General features: G+C 42.4%; 1 protein-coding gene across 1 annotated transcript in view; it reads right to left on the reverse strand.

Annotated features, from left to right (window-relative positions):
• Positions 1-3,644: 3,644 nt before the first annotated feature.
• SLC2A12 (solute carrier family 2 member 12) overlaps positions 3,645-15,216 on the reverse strand; it is a 43,247-nt gene continuing 31,675 nt past the window's right edge. Inside the window, exons 3-5 of the mRNA XM_073337352.1 lie at positions 13,193-13,315; positions 9,453-9,585; positions 3,645-6,277 (exon numbers count right to left, since the gene is read on the reverse strand). Of these exons, the coding sequence (XP_073193453.1) occupies positions 6,178-6,277; positions 9,453-9,585; positions 13,193-13,315 (356 nt within the window). The 3' untranslated portion in view covers positions 3,645-6,177. The remainder of the gene's footprint in view (positions 6,278-9,452; positions 9,586-13,192; positions 13,316-15,216) is intronic.

Consider the following 15,216-nt stretch of genomic DNA (forward strand, 5'->3'; position numbering starts at 1 on the left):
CTCAGCAGAATTTTCAAATGAGGTTTTTTACCCACATCACCTGTGGGGCCTATCAGGTAGGCGTACTCAGAGCATTACTAGCCCCCACAAAAGAGCTGGGACTGAGCAGGTTGGGAATTTGTGTGTCCCTTCCCAAGTACCCAATAGCCTAGTCATTGGATACTTACCTGGAGTGAGGGGAGACCCAGATTTGAATCCCCACTCTGCCTGATTTGGAGCAAAGACTTGAATCCAGGTCACCCAAATCTTATGTGAGTGCCCAAACTACCAGCTTCTGAGTATATGGGATGGATTTCTCTCAGTCTCTCCTGTTGAAGATTGGTATAAATAGTTAACTATTGGAGAAGGAACTTGAACCCAACTCTCCCACAGCCCATGTGAGTACCCTAACCACTGGGCTATAAAATTAGCCATTTGTGTTTTGTTGCTTCACCAGAAGAGAGTGAGAGATACCCACATCAGAATTCCTCATAATGTGGTCAGCACACTCGCCTGGAATCAGGTAGGCCTGGGTTCAAGTTCCTCCTCTATAGCAGAGCCGGTAAATACTGTAACCACTGGGATATTGGCTATAATGGGGTGAGGAGGCCAAATCCCAAGTGGAAATAGGTTCCTACCTCCAACCTGTCACTCAGGCACTTAAGGCCTACCTCAATCAGAGTTAGTGCTGAGGTACCTTTGTGGCTCAGGGCCCTCAGCTCCACCCCTTTCCTCTGCATTTCAGTGCTGGCTAGGTTAGACATCTTGCTGGATTCTGAGCCTCTCCTTCTTAGGCACTGGACTCTACAATGTATAGGGAGGCTGGATGCCTACCTTGGGGCTGTGAATTCTGTAAGATGGCAGAAGACCTAGGACTTAGGTGTTGGCCCACGTTGTGAATCTACCCTTAAGTGACTTGCCCAGGGTCATACAGAGAAAATGTGGCAGAAGAAGGATATGAACCCAGGACTCCCCTGTCCCAGGCTTTTTCCCTGATCACTGAACCAATAGTTCATTTCTGAAAAATAACTTATAGGGACAATTTTTAACTCTATAATTTCTAAAACAGTTTATGTAAAATGTGTCATTTAAAGAAATGCATGATGGTATAAAGTTTTTAGTGGTGCTAGTTTGGAGGAGCTGCATAATTCACTTTCAGGTTCAGTGTGTGCGAGGAATGCAGCAATTCTGAATTCATGCTGCTTTAGGTAACAGGACAATGAGCAGTAAATATGATGAGTTTCTAAAGAACAAAATCATGGTATAAAATCTGGGTTGTGATCCTTCAGTCCTTAACTGCTGAAGGAGAGTTTGAGGTACACAACTGCAAGAGGTGGCTTTGTTTGCTGCTTTTGTATCCAATCATAAAACAAGTGGGTGCAGTCAGTGAAATATTTCTGGATTTTCATTAAAATTTATTTGAGGAAGAATACTGTCTTGGATATTAGTAGTTACTTGAAGTGAAAGCTGCCTGATGGAGTTTGAATGAAGGATAAAGAAACATAACAATGTACCAAGATGGGAGAAGGCATATGGTGGGCTGCTGTAGTGATCCGTGTTCATTTTATTTAATATCTTTATTAAAAATCTGGAAGAGGGGACAAAATGTGTGATAGTTAAACTTCCTGATAATTGCAAATTAGGAAGTTGTGTTAAGACAGAAATAATACAAAAGGCCCCTGTGATTAGATGTATAGATCCTTATCTTCCCCTCCACTTCCATCCCAAAGGGGACCCTACTTAGGTGGACCATGGAGATGGAAATGCCAGTTCTGTGCCATCATACATCATTCACTGTGATCTTGTGTAAATCCCCCTACTGGAGCTCCAGGGGGATGGGGCTGCATAGAGCTTTGCCCAAAAAAAGGAACACCACAGTCTACATTATCTCATGTTGGAGATGTTGGATGTCCGGTTAGATGGCTGCAGCAAAGTTAATGGTGGCTTGTGCCTGCACCCAGAGTTTTTATTTATTTATTTTGCCAGGTGCCCGGTCAATGGGGAATGTGAGGTGAGAGCTGGAGCACAAACGTGTCCAGTCCTTCATGAGAATGGGTTGGGAGGTAACTGCCATAGGATTTCCTCAGCCAATTGTCTTTTTTTTGTGGGAACACTTGCAGGATATAACACCAATATTCAGTGGCAGACATCTATTTAGAAAATGGTAATACTGCAAAGGACCAAGTGGTTGATAGTGGAAAGTAAATTACATGAGACCTGTAGAAAGAATGTAGTATGGTGCTAATAATAAACCAATACAGCTTCAGACTACCTGCTTAGAGGCATCGTGAAGCTATAGAGGCACAAATCAGGAAGCTGACAGTCTCCTGCCAAATGCTATTGCTAAGAATATACCAACTCTAGAATGCTGCATTCATTCCTGGGCACTTCTTAGTAATGGAAAAAATGTTGACAAATTGGCAGCAAATCATCTATCAAGTAACAAGAATGATTGAAGGACTGAAGTGGATGACTTGGGGGAAAAAATAATTTGTCCAAAGCTGCCTGACTGGAATACAATACTGATAATTCTCTACAAGTGTAACCATGAAAAGGGCTTAGAGGTCTGTCTGGGTAGAGCTCGGTGCAGGATCAGTGTCTGTCAAAGGCTAGCTGGCCCTTTAAGGGGGACAGGGAGTCAGCTCAGCTGCACCTGTGATACAGTAACTATTCTCCTGCTGATCCTGACTGGTGGCTTGATTGCAATTATTGGACAGCTGGGAAAGGAAGGCTGACAGAGAGAGAGACTGGGGGGAACGCACCTAGAAGTTTGAGAGTTCCCTCTCTTTGAACTAAGTCTGATAGAAGTTAGGTAGCAGGATAACTGGGAGAAAGCTGTAGGAGGGAAGTAGCTTCTGTGGTGGGCCTGGAAATAGGAGTTAGAGTCTAAGAGAGGTAGTCTTGGGACTCCATGTTCAGCTAAGGAATGGCGCCTAAGGGTAATTTAAGAGGGATGAAAAATTGAGCCTAAGGTGGATAGAAGCAGTTTAAGTTCATGGTGTTAGTTGGAATTTGTCGGGAATTCTAGAGTAGACACCCTTCCTTGAAAAAAGGGTGAACCTAGAGTGGCCAGGGAACATGGGAAGGTAGAGATGGTCTGAGGCTGTGAGACAAGGAGTGTAAGGATGACAGAGACCAGAGTCAGGGGCTGAAGACCTAATACAAGGTCACGGAATAATTTATTGGTAGGACTTCCTGTTACCCCTGGAAGGGGAGGGACTATAAGTGACCTGGCTAGAGAGCTGAGTCATGAGAAGAAGTAGGGCTGGAGTGGTGTTTGGCAGGGGGTTCCAGGTAATGAGAGCCTGCTACCCAATCCTGAGCCATGAGGAGGGTCTGCTGATTGGGGAGTCACTCTCCTCCAGTTCCAAAAAGATAAAAATGAGAAAAGCAGTTGCACGTGGAAGCCCAGAGAACAGCCTCATATAAAGAATAGAACACTGTTGCATTACATGTGCCCCAAACCTTCTTTTCTAAAAGTACATTTGTGCAAATGTCTAGGAGCAACAGGAATATTCTGTGACTTTGTTTAATGTCACTGTATTTTTTTAACACTGCAGCGTTTGCAGCCCTAACACAATATTTTGCTAATGTCTGAGAAAATGAACCTGTCTCTTTGCTTTTCGGTCTGGTGTGTGTTTAACACACAAACAAAACATAAAACATAACAGCGTAGATTCTTTATTATCCAAGTGGTGAGAAACACAAAATAAACATGGCATAAACAGTACACTATAAACTTTAATATTCTTCTATTTCAATAGTCCAAAGTGGAGAATTTAATACAGGGAAGGAAGGACACTAGTATTTTTAAATGATTAACCGGCCTATACTGCCTTAAGGGAAGGAAAATTCAGGCTGACTTACAGTATGGCCAACCCTAAGAGTTTGAAAATCGTGAGTCTGAACCAAAAATTTCCTGAGACTTTCAAAAGGTGAATAAATTATGGGTTTTGGCCTGCTTTCTGGCTTTTGCACACCCCCTTGCCATCTTCAAAGTGTGTATAACAATGGCAGGTTGGAAATTCAAACTGAAATGCATAGAAAATGTATGTGTGCGCTCACATCCTGCTCTCCTGGATTCCACTCTTCTCTAGCCCCCCCACTTCTTAGCGTCTCACTGCCAAACTCCAGCTGCCCCACAATTCCTCCCCTCTAGGCTCCAACAGCTGCCTTCTGGCTCCAGCCTGCAGGTGAGGCTCCTACCTCTATTAACTCCTCCTTCCTGCACTGTAGTGCTATTGGAGGGAAAGGGGGAGTCTGAGGAACTGCTGCTGAGCTCAATAGAAGGGATGGGTTCACCCTGTTGTGCTGTACCTGCACTGGAGCTCTGCCCCACTCAGAGAGCACAGCAATACCTCTGTTCTCAGCAGTGACTATAGCTCTAGTCAAAAAGGGAAACTGCAGATGACTCAGGCAAAATTCTTGATCTGTCTGATTGATCAGAATGCAGCCCAAAACTGACACGCACGGTAATGTGAATATTGACGACAGCAGTGTCAGGAAAAGATGGCCAGCCATGAGATCTTACCAGTCTCTGGAGCAACGATCTAAGGGATTTGCTGGAAGCTCCAGGGCCTGTGTCCTTTAAAACAAGGAAAGCTCTGGAAAATATCATGGTATTAAAACTCCAGTGTTGGCAGGAGGATGGACTTCAACTGATACTTCCTGTACAAAAAGATTGGGTAGGGTTTTGATGTCAGTTCTCTGAGAGATCAGGCTGTAGCCCTCCACAGCATGTAGGATAAGGTGAAGCTTGATCAGTAGGCTCACGTCCCGAGGTAGCTAAATTCCTAATAGCTGCTAGTAAATTGTATCTTTGACTCTTCTCTAGCTTTTCTATGGGATTTGAACTTTGTATTCAATTCTTTAATATATGCACTTCTTGAATCCTTAATGGAAAGCTTAATTGCCTTAGAACCTATAGCCTGAGTAGGCCTATAGCTTTGGCCAGATGGGTCGGAAAATTACAGTTCCTCTTGTGCAAAAAAATCTGTTTTTTCAACGAGATGAGAGTAGTTAAAGCAGTGCCAGATTTCTTGCCCAAAGTTGCATTAAAATATCAACTGAAGGGATCATTTCTGATTCCTTGACTAAATCCTGGTCATGAGGAGAAGAGATTCCACTGTATGGTTGCAGTGAGCCATCAGGATTTCCCTAAAAAAAAAAGACTTGATACCCATCTGTTTGGGTGACTTATTTGTCTTCTAAGAGCTCACTCTACAAGAACATTCATGACCTTCTAGGCAAAGAGAGTAGAAGTCTCTCCACTTGAGCTGTCCAGGGTAACCACCATGTCCACTCCATTTACTTTTGTTGAGTACTGGAGACTGCATTTGGTGACAGCTACAGCCTGACATTTCTAAGCAGTACAGTCAGTTAATTATGATCACCACTGAATACAGACTGAAATCCTATGTGTCTCAGCATGTAAGAGGGCACTGGAAAATGGCAATTTGTGTTCCGCTGATTTGCTTTTTCCAAGTACTCCTTTAGCAGGTACCAGTCCAGATAGCATCTCAAGTCTAGAAGTTCAACAACATAGCTTTAATTGCTATTGCTGCTGTTTTAAAAGTTAATGAAGCTTATTACTCAGCAAAGCAATGGACCATGAGCCAACTAGTGCCTAATGAAGGGCGAGTGGTGATTGTTTGGGGAAGATCACTTTCATGTTCCTGACTCTGGAATAACTAAAGTAGACAATGAAATCCAATCCAAGTTTCACACAAGACCTTGTGTATGTTGGGGCCAAGAGTGCTGAGAGAGTCATGCAGACTTCTAGCATGGCCAGATGTGAATACAGTAATAAAGCTGCTAACTGCTAACTGCACTGCACAGATTCTTCCTTTTATATATTCCAGTCTAATGTGACCTGTGCTGCAACACAAAGTGATCTGGGTCCCCACAAGTTGAAGAAGTTAGCAATGTGGCTATCCCTATGTTAAATATTGTAATTGTTTTATTTCAATACCCATTCACCTACCATATTTCAGAGCTGGGTTAATTTGGAGGTGAGGAATGTTGGCTTTACTTATTTTAACCCTTTTAATAAACTTTAAACTACAAAAATCTTAAATGTTTTTCTTTCAGTGGCAATATAAAGCTACTAAAGAATGGAATACAGACTAAGTGTTGTGTAGTAGTGTCAATATTGTAGAAACTGTCTTGGTTGCCCTTGGACAAATATCCTTCTCCAGTCTAGTAGAACGGCTCATGATGATCTCTCTTGGGAAGTTCTGTTGGCACTAGTTTCTCTCTACGTTGGCCCATCCAACAAATGGAGCTCTTTGTATACTTCCTGAAAGAGAAGAAACATTTAGCATTCAATCAAATGGTCAAAGTTTGTTCTTCCCTTGTAAATATTTCTACCTCTTTGGCTAGTTCAGTGACACAGAAATAAGTTTTGATTACAGCTGGTCACATAATGCACAATCATTCGCTAGTAATACATTCAACAACTGCTGCAAGGATTTGTTGAGTAGATTTAGTCAATAAACAGTTTTTACAGCTTATCACATAAAACATTATTTGCTGAGTTTCAGAGTAGCAGCCGTGTTAGTCTGTATTTGCAAAAAGAAAAGGAGGACTTGTGGCACCTTAGAGACTAACCAATTTATTTGAGCATAAGCTTTCGTGAGCTACAGCTCACTTCATCGGATGCATGCAGTGGAAAATACAGTGGGGAGATTTATATACACAGAGGACATGACACAATGGGTGTTACCGTACACACACTGTAAGGAGAGTGGTCAGGTAAGGTGAGCTCTTACCAGCAGGAGAGCGGGGGGCAGAGGCTTGAACCTTTTGTAGTGATAATCAAGGTGGGCCTTTTCCAGCAGTTGACAAGAAGTTTGAGGAACAGTGGGGGGTGGGAATAAACATGGGGAAATAGTTTTACTTTGTGTATTTTCCACTGAATGCATCCGATGAAGCGAGCTGTAGCTCACGAAGGCTTATGCTCAAATAAATTGGTTAGTCTCTAAGGTGCCACAAGTCCTCCTTTTCTTATTTGCTGAGTAATGTAGTCAAATGCATTGACTAGACTGTTGGGATATCACTCAGACAGCTTTAGTTTTGACACAGGTTTCCTACAGCTTAATTTCTGTCTGTGTAAGTATTTTAGCTACTTTACTATTTATTCAGAAACATAGACATCTTTGGAGCTTTGAAGAGAAAGACATGGTCCCATGAACTGTGGGAGCATGTTACCCTACTTCTCCACTAGGTGGCAGTTTTGGCTTACCTTTTTTTTTTCTTTTTAAATTGGAATTAGATGGAGAAAGGAAAATACTTTGTTATGCCATGTGTAACAGACACTTGGATGTTGCTAGCTTTGATCTTTGCAATGATTCTTTCTCTTTCTGCAGTTTGTTTAATGATAGAGGAGAATGGTGAGAGCAAAGGAGACTGAGTCCTTAAATCTTGTCCAATAAATATGTATTCCTCAGACTGGTAGTCAGCAACTACCTTATTGTATTCTCAAAGAATTCATTGATTTTTAAGGTCAGAAGGGGTCACTATGATCATCTAGTCTGGCAACAGAATTTCACCTATGAATTCCTACAGTGGAGGGAATTATTCTTTCCTCTATATAAGTGAACATTTTCAAGCCAAATCACTTCTGGTTGAACTACAGAGTATCTTTAGAAAGACATCCATAGAATCATAGAAGATTAGGGTTGAAAGAGAGCTCAGGAGGTCATCTAGTCCAACCCCCTGCTCAAAGCAGGACCACTCCCAACTAAATCATCCCAGCCAGGGCTTTGTCAAGCGGGGCCTTCAAAACCTCTAAGGATGGAGATTCCACCACCTCCCTAGGTAACCCATTCCAGTGCTTCACCACCATCCTAGTGAAATAGTGTTTCCTAATATCCCCCACTGCAATTTGAGATCGTTACTCCTTGTTCTTTCATCTGCCACCAATGAGAACAGCCAAGCTCGTCTTGATTTAAAGACTCCAAGTCATAAAGAATCTCTCTTGATAAGTTTCTCCAATAGCTAATTACCCTCACTGTCAAAAATGTCTTATTTCTTATAAGAATTTTTCTCATTTCAACATCCAGCCAATGGAACTTGTTATATCCTGTCCTTCAAATTAGTAGTACCTAGTGAAGGGGCATAGAGCAGCAACAGAGATGGGATAGCAATAGTCTACTCAAATTCAGATAATGGTTGGTTTGATTAGCCAAAAGAATCCTATGGGACCAGGATTTCACCAATAAAGACAATAGCAAAATTCCCATTGACTTCCATTGGGCCAGGATTTTACCCTATGACATCTGTAACATGACCCCATAAGAATTACAGTGGTCAACTATCTTTTTCTGTGATTTCTCTACCCCTTTTTCCATGATGTTGGACTCCTTTGAAGCTGATCTTCATTAAAGCAGCCAGCTGGTGTAGCTAAAGGCTTCTCACCATCAGCGGAGTGAGGCCCTGAAACAGCCTTCCAACTGGAGTAATGGGACAAACAACTGAACTAGTTTTTAAAATGGAGCTTGATAAATCTGTGAACAGGCTTATATGATTGGATTCCCTATGAAGCCTCTGACCCAGGAGGTCCTTTGCAGTCCTGTGCCCTATGTAGGGTTGCAACCCATCTCGAACATGTCAGGAAAGTCCTGAGTTTTACACCTCAGTCCTGTGTATCCCTGTTTCAGGGGACACACACAAAAATTAGCGCACTGTTAAAAGGCATCAGTTAATTTCTGATCAGTGAAGCTTCTACCTAAAGAATGTGGATACAGCATATAAATACTATAGAACTGTAACTTTGTGCCCCTATGGTTCATTGGGGGTTCATTGTTAATATGGAATCACATAGGACCTTCTCTGCTTATGCATTATGGAAGGAAGCAGATGGAACTCCATCAAATAAAGGATGGTCAGAATGGGCCAGGCAGAAGGCTACATGGGAATGAGGATACTTGCACATTTTCCATCTAACTCCACTACTGCTATGCTGGAGTTTGCACTACACAACTGAGTAGGGACATACACAAGACTTCCTGGTAGGTCTTTTTTGGTGAGATTTCCCCAACAGATCTGCAGACCTGAGCAATTTGGAAGGTTCTTTCAGATCAGAATTTGTGTGTGCTTAAAACTCATCTGAACCTCTGAAGCTTTGAGGTCCTTCCCATCATTAAAGGACAGATTCACTAGTGCACTCTTCCTCTTTTGTTCTGATACAAAGCAGCTGGAGTGTACTGGGAGAACCTGAACTCTAGTTTAGATACTCTTACTGTTTACTTATTCATCACAATGAAGTTCATAGTAGGAGACTGTAAATCCTCTTTTGGGGCCTGGTCCTTCACCATTGAGGGGTTTGCCATTGACTTTAGTGAATGAAGGAACCCTCAAGGAGTTTGATCTTGCAAGCAAACCCAAAGTAACTTTCTATTTATTAATCTGGCAGTAAAAGGCCACAAGTTAATTGGGAGTGTGGTGGGGATGCAAATACACTTGATACTTACTGTTTAGCTAGTTCCATGGATATTTGCTCTAAAGAGGATCCCTTTGTCTCTGGTATAAACACAATGATGAAAGCCAGTGATGCTAGACTCGTTATTGAGTAAATGAAACACACCCATGGCAGACCAATTAGGTCTATAAAAGAAAAAATATGTTTTGTTAGTATTACAAAAGGGTTTTTTAAGGCAGTCCCATTGAAATCAGGGTTGACAGCATTGAGCCCTCGTATCTGTAAGTAATTGTTATGTCACAAGGAAAACTTATATTTTTAATTGTGCCTGGTGCAGGGGTTCTGGAATAATGTGTATAGTGGGGGTGCTGAGAGCCATTGAACCCAACTATAAACCTTGCATATAATGGAAGGAAACCACTTCAAGTCAGGGGATGTGGCAGCATCCCCAGGACCCCTAGTTCTAGCCTTGTGCAAGCAAACTAAGAAATCACAAATAGAATTCAGCAATGCTTGACTACTGGCTTGACTTTTAACTACTATCCCCCGATAGCAGGTCTGGTAACCACTGGTGCTGGTCTGAAAGTTCAGAGGCTCTTTGAAATTCCTCCAACATGTATTTTTGATGTGAACATTTTATGAAGCAAAAAAAACATATTTCACACAGTTGTAGTTGCCAGCTCTAACTAATCCTTTCATGCTGGCAGTTTCCAGTACTTCCACTGCTGACAGTCCACTCTGTGCCAGTAATGGATCTAGGAGTTAACTCCTGTTGGTTCCAGTGAATAACCAGGTTTTGAAAATACATTTGGAACAATGGAGAATACAAGAGATCAGAGTCACAATCTCCTAGCATCTGTCAATTTGTGTCATGAGCTGAAAGTTAAGGCTGAAGCTCTGGGCTGTATTGTACGCTCAGATATGCAAGTACAACTCCTGTTTGATTCAATGGAACCTGACAGGTTTCAGAGCAACAGCCGTGTCAGTCTGTATTCGCAAAAAGAAAAGGAGTACTTGTGGCACCTTAGAGACTAACCAATTTATTTGAGCATGAGCTTTCGTGAGCTATGGCTCACTTCATCGGATGCATACCTTGGAAACTGCAGCAGACTTTATATACACACAGAGATCATGAAACAATACCTCCTCCCACCCCACTGTCCTGCTGGTAATAGCTTATCTAAAGTGATCATCAAGTTGGGCCATTTCCAGCACAAATCCAGGTTTTCTCACCCTCCACCCCCCCACACACAAACTCACTCTCCTGCTGGTAATAGCCCAGGGGCTATTACCAGCAGGAGAGTGAGTTTGTGGGGGGGGGTGTGAGTTTGTGTGTGGGGGGGTGGAGGGTGAGAAAACCTGGATTTGTGCTGGAAATGGCCCAACTTGATGATCACTTTAGATAAGCTATTACCAGCAGGACAGTGGGGTGGGAGGAGGTATTGTTTCATGATCTCTGTGTGTATATAAAGTCTGCTGCAGTTTCCACGGTATGCATCCGATGAAGTGAGCCGTAGCTCACGAAAGCTCATGCTCAAATAAATTGGTTAGTCTCTAAGGTGCCACAAGTACTCCTTTTCTTAATGGAACCTGAATGCACCTTCAGTCTTTTGCCTGAAGACTAACAGCCAAATTTTGCCTGCCTGTGTAAATCCAGACTAACTCCACTTTTGCTAGTCAAATTCTTGTGGATTTACACTCATTTAACTGAACAGAATTTGGCCTGAAATTTCTCTTGAGTTTTAACCAAGGAAAAGCAGACTATTTTTCCTTACCCTGTTTTAAGTCTGGATCGTACCTCTTCTTGATAACCTAATCTCAGCACTCCATCTAACATTACTGAACTCTACCAGACCTGCAGCGAGTTCCAAGATAATCAGCTGAGAGCTGACTCTGCTTCTGCTGAACTCTAGTAGAGCTGGTTGAAACTCTGTTCTGCAGGAAATTCTGACATTTGGAAATTTGTTTTTGTTTGAAATGGTCTAAAACCAAAACATTTCTAAACTTCTGGTGAAATAAAGTTCTGGAAATAAACTGTTTGAGGTTGATCAAATCATTCTTATTTTGTTACATTATAATTTATAAACAGTCTTTTATTTTTCAAAACAAAAAAACATAGCATTTCATTCTGATAAGGTTGAAACAATGTTTCAGCCTTATCAAAACACTTTTTTCCATTTTTTCTCTAAACAGAACTTCATCAAAATTGAAAGTTGGCAGGAATGTGTAAATTTTGGTTAAATGGAAAAACATTTCACTGGAAAATTTTCAACCAGCACTACCCTAGAGTAAAACTTCCATTAACTTCAAAGGAAACAGGACTGAGTCCTAACTGTTATTTGTATAGCTTATTAGTGAAGAGGTCTTTGATAGCCCGAGTAAGAGACCTGTGGCCAGATTCAGAGGTAGTACAAATTAGTCTCTTAATCTGAATCCATTATGCTTCCTCAGGCATATTTACCCCCTACTTACTGGCGTGTGAGCGGAAGGCGTCAGGACTGCAGATGAAGTCTAAACTGATCTAGTGTACTCTCTGTGCGGTCTGGAACACCCACCAGCAAATCACCTCTGAATTTGGCCCTTGCATTTTATTTCTAACATTTAAGAGATTGTTATGTTGTCCATATGGGGAAGATTCATTATGCCTGTGATGCAGAGGTGCATTGGCAGTTCACTACTGCATCAGCAACTCTTGTCAGGCCTGAAAAACTCACTACACCTCACACATTGCTGTCATAGTGTTTATCTGTAAAGAATGTCGTGTGAGATATCAAATGAAAGCTGGTGATACACTGGTCATTAATATCATTGTGAAACATTAACACTGTGTATTAACTGTGTATAGGAGGAATTATGGATACTTACTGATATTAAGCTTTAAAATCTGTAACCAAAGGGTGAAACAGGTTTTCTTCCAGACAAGAGGGAGAACAGTTATCTCCCTCTTTCTGATATAAATTGAGCATTGTGATGCCAGAAACATTGGACAGTTCATTTTGTGTTGGAGGTAAACAGAAGGAGCAAATTAACATGAGGATGAGAAATCAGCATAGGAAGACACTGGAGTCTGATCCCCAGGGGTTCATCCTGACTAGTGAAAAGGACCAACTTTGGGGAATATAAGGAGAAGCAAAAATAAGCTTTGGTTATCCATCACTGAGGGGACAAAGAGGTCAGTGCTCTTTGTAACCATGAATGGTGGATCCATGAATGGTGGGTTGGTGTCACTAAGAAATGGCTGTAGTTGAGAAGTCTGCCTTAGACAAGGATTGAAGTCCATTAAGTTTGTCACTAGAAAGTGTGATAATACTTTTGTTTTATTTGTAACCATTGTCTGTGTATTATCTCTGCTTAGTATCACCTAAATTTCTGTTGTTGGTTAATAAACTTCTCTGTTTCATCGTAAGTACATCGCAGTGCAGTTGTGATAAGTAGAGTGTGAATTCCTGGTTAAATCAAGCCTCTTTAGAGCCAGCGCACTTGGTAATTTCTGTGAGCGTCCAGTGACAGGTTAGATGCTGAAGGGAGATGCTTCTGGAGTGTTCAGGAACTGAAGAGCACCAAGGGTTAACCTGCAAGGCAAAGTTAGGACTGGCAGAGTCCTGAGGGATCTGTGGGGCTGGCTAACCAACTGGAGTGGCAGGAAATTGTCACTCAGTTTAACATCAACAGTTCCCTTTTATGATGAGAGACAGGGCTAACAGGATGACATACAGTGCTAGACACCCTGAGAATGCGTCACAATGCCCGGTAATGGGCATATACACTCAAGAAGAAACAAAGAATTCTTACCAGTTACAGTCAAAAATGTCAAGGAGATGAGGAGATTTATACCCCAGTTCAGGCTAGAGGTTAAAGCCATGGCCCGTCCTCTGATCCCACCAGGGAAAATTTCACTCAGCACTAGCCAGGTCACTGAAAGGAAGGGGAAAAAAGACATTATTCTTGAAAGGACGCCTGGGTGCCTAAAATTAGGGACATAAATCCACAATTAGGCACCTGAATGAGTGACCTGATTTTGTTTTGTGGTGCTGAACACCAGCAGCTCCCACTGGACCAAGGCCTGAACTCCAAGCTGTGTGTGGTACCTTAGCCATGTGACTCACATTCAGTCAATAAAATGCCTGTCAACTGCTGTACTATAGGGTTTTCAGGGACAACCCAACACTAGAACAATGTTTTCCTGCTTCAAGCGTGTGCATAACACTACATGTCTGAAAAGTGTGAGGCAAGGTTTGACAGTGCTATCCCCACACAGCTGAATGTGAAAGAGGGAAATGACTAAACCTCTCTCTCAGAATACAGGTTAACGTATGTGGAGGCAGTGAGACAGAGTACTCATTGGTTTGTGAGCAGCACTGCATGTTATGTTGAATTATGAATACCTGCCAAAAATACAGCAAGTTTGCTATTCCAGCCATATGCTATATATGTAAGTTTTCTTTCCTCTTGAGGTAAAGGTAGATATGATATATATCTAGATATGATATATTTCTATTCTTGTTTTATGAGTGTCTTGCCTTTGTCTTATATATAATATTATATCACTCTAATATCCATGTACACATAAAGCCAAATTCTGACTTCATTTACACACAGTGATTTTAATTGGATTGCACAGGTGGAACTGAAGACAGAGTCCTGATCTTTGACTGTGCTGTGGCTGCTTTATGCTTCATACCACTAGTGCAAAGTGATCCAAAAACTGGTTTAGCCAGACACAAGAGGAGAACCCCAGTGAACCCTAAGCCCACCTGTCCCAAGTAAGACTACTAGGCCTTTCCTGTGCCTTGACAAATCATTGTTGTAATAGCAGATCCTTTAGGTCATTGGCAGCAGAGCATAACTTAGATCAGCCGGAGGATGGTGATAGCTTATGCAGGAGGAGTGGACAACACCAGGAGAGCACACAGGTGGGGCACAGGCATCTAAAGGTTTTTGGTCACAGCCATGACTCTGGACCAGAACTGGGCCCTTAATGATTTTCTTTCTGTAGAACACTAAATGCTTGTTTCCTGTTCACTTACACTAAAATCACTGAAAATTACAATTTTAACATAGAACATTGGCAGTGCTTCCCATTGGGCCGTACGCCACACCAAGTATGACTAAAGGGTTCCTGTTTGGCAGGGGCAGAACTCATTACACCACGGCAGTGACAAAGGTGGGGAAAAGAGAGGCATTTTTGGGAGGAAAATGTGGATAACCTGCACTTTGCTGGCTCCAAGTGGTTGGATTTAGTATCCAGGAGAAGTAGAGAAATATAAGCCACTCCTCTTGTCTTTGTAGTTTAAGGAATAACTCCACTGCCACTCGTGACGTGTTGGTCAGAGCGAGCAGCGTGCTGATCAACAGTTCGGGATCCATTCCTGCAGCTGAAGAGGCAGGGCGCGCAGGACACAAACCGTTGAAAGATGGTGCCAAATGCGGACAGAAGCACAGGGATTGCTGGGATGTGAAGCAATGCATCATGGGGCATTGGGACAGGACACAGGATGCCCCGCAACCCCCCTCTGCCTTCCCACAAGTCTTAGCGGCAGAAGAGAAACAGGTGCTCTGTGGGACAGCTGCCCAGAGCGCACCGCTCCAAATACCGCTGCAAGTGTGAACACGCTATTGCACAGGCAGCTGTCCGTGTGAACACACAACAGCGGTTTCCCTTCAGCGCTCTCTGAGCAGCGCTGTAACTGCTGGCGCTGTAACTCTGCCAGTGTAGACATGCCCTAATATGTTCTGTCCATCTTTTCCCCTAATCTGCATAGTAAATAATGAACGATTCTTGGCTTTTGACACCTCTCTGGAATCGCTATCACCGT

Source organism: Lepidochelys kempii, chromosome 3 (assembly GCF_965140265.1).
Source record: "Lepidochelys kempii isolate rLepKem1 chromosome 3, rLepKem1.hap2, whole genome shotgun sequence".
Classification (NCBI taxonomy): domain Eukaryota; kingdom Metazoa; phylum Chordata; order Testudines; family Cheloniidae; genus Lepidochelys; species Lepidochelys kempii.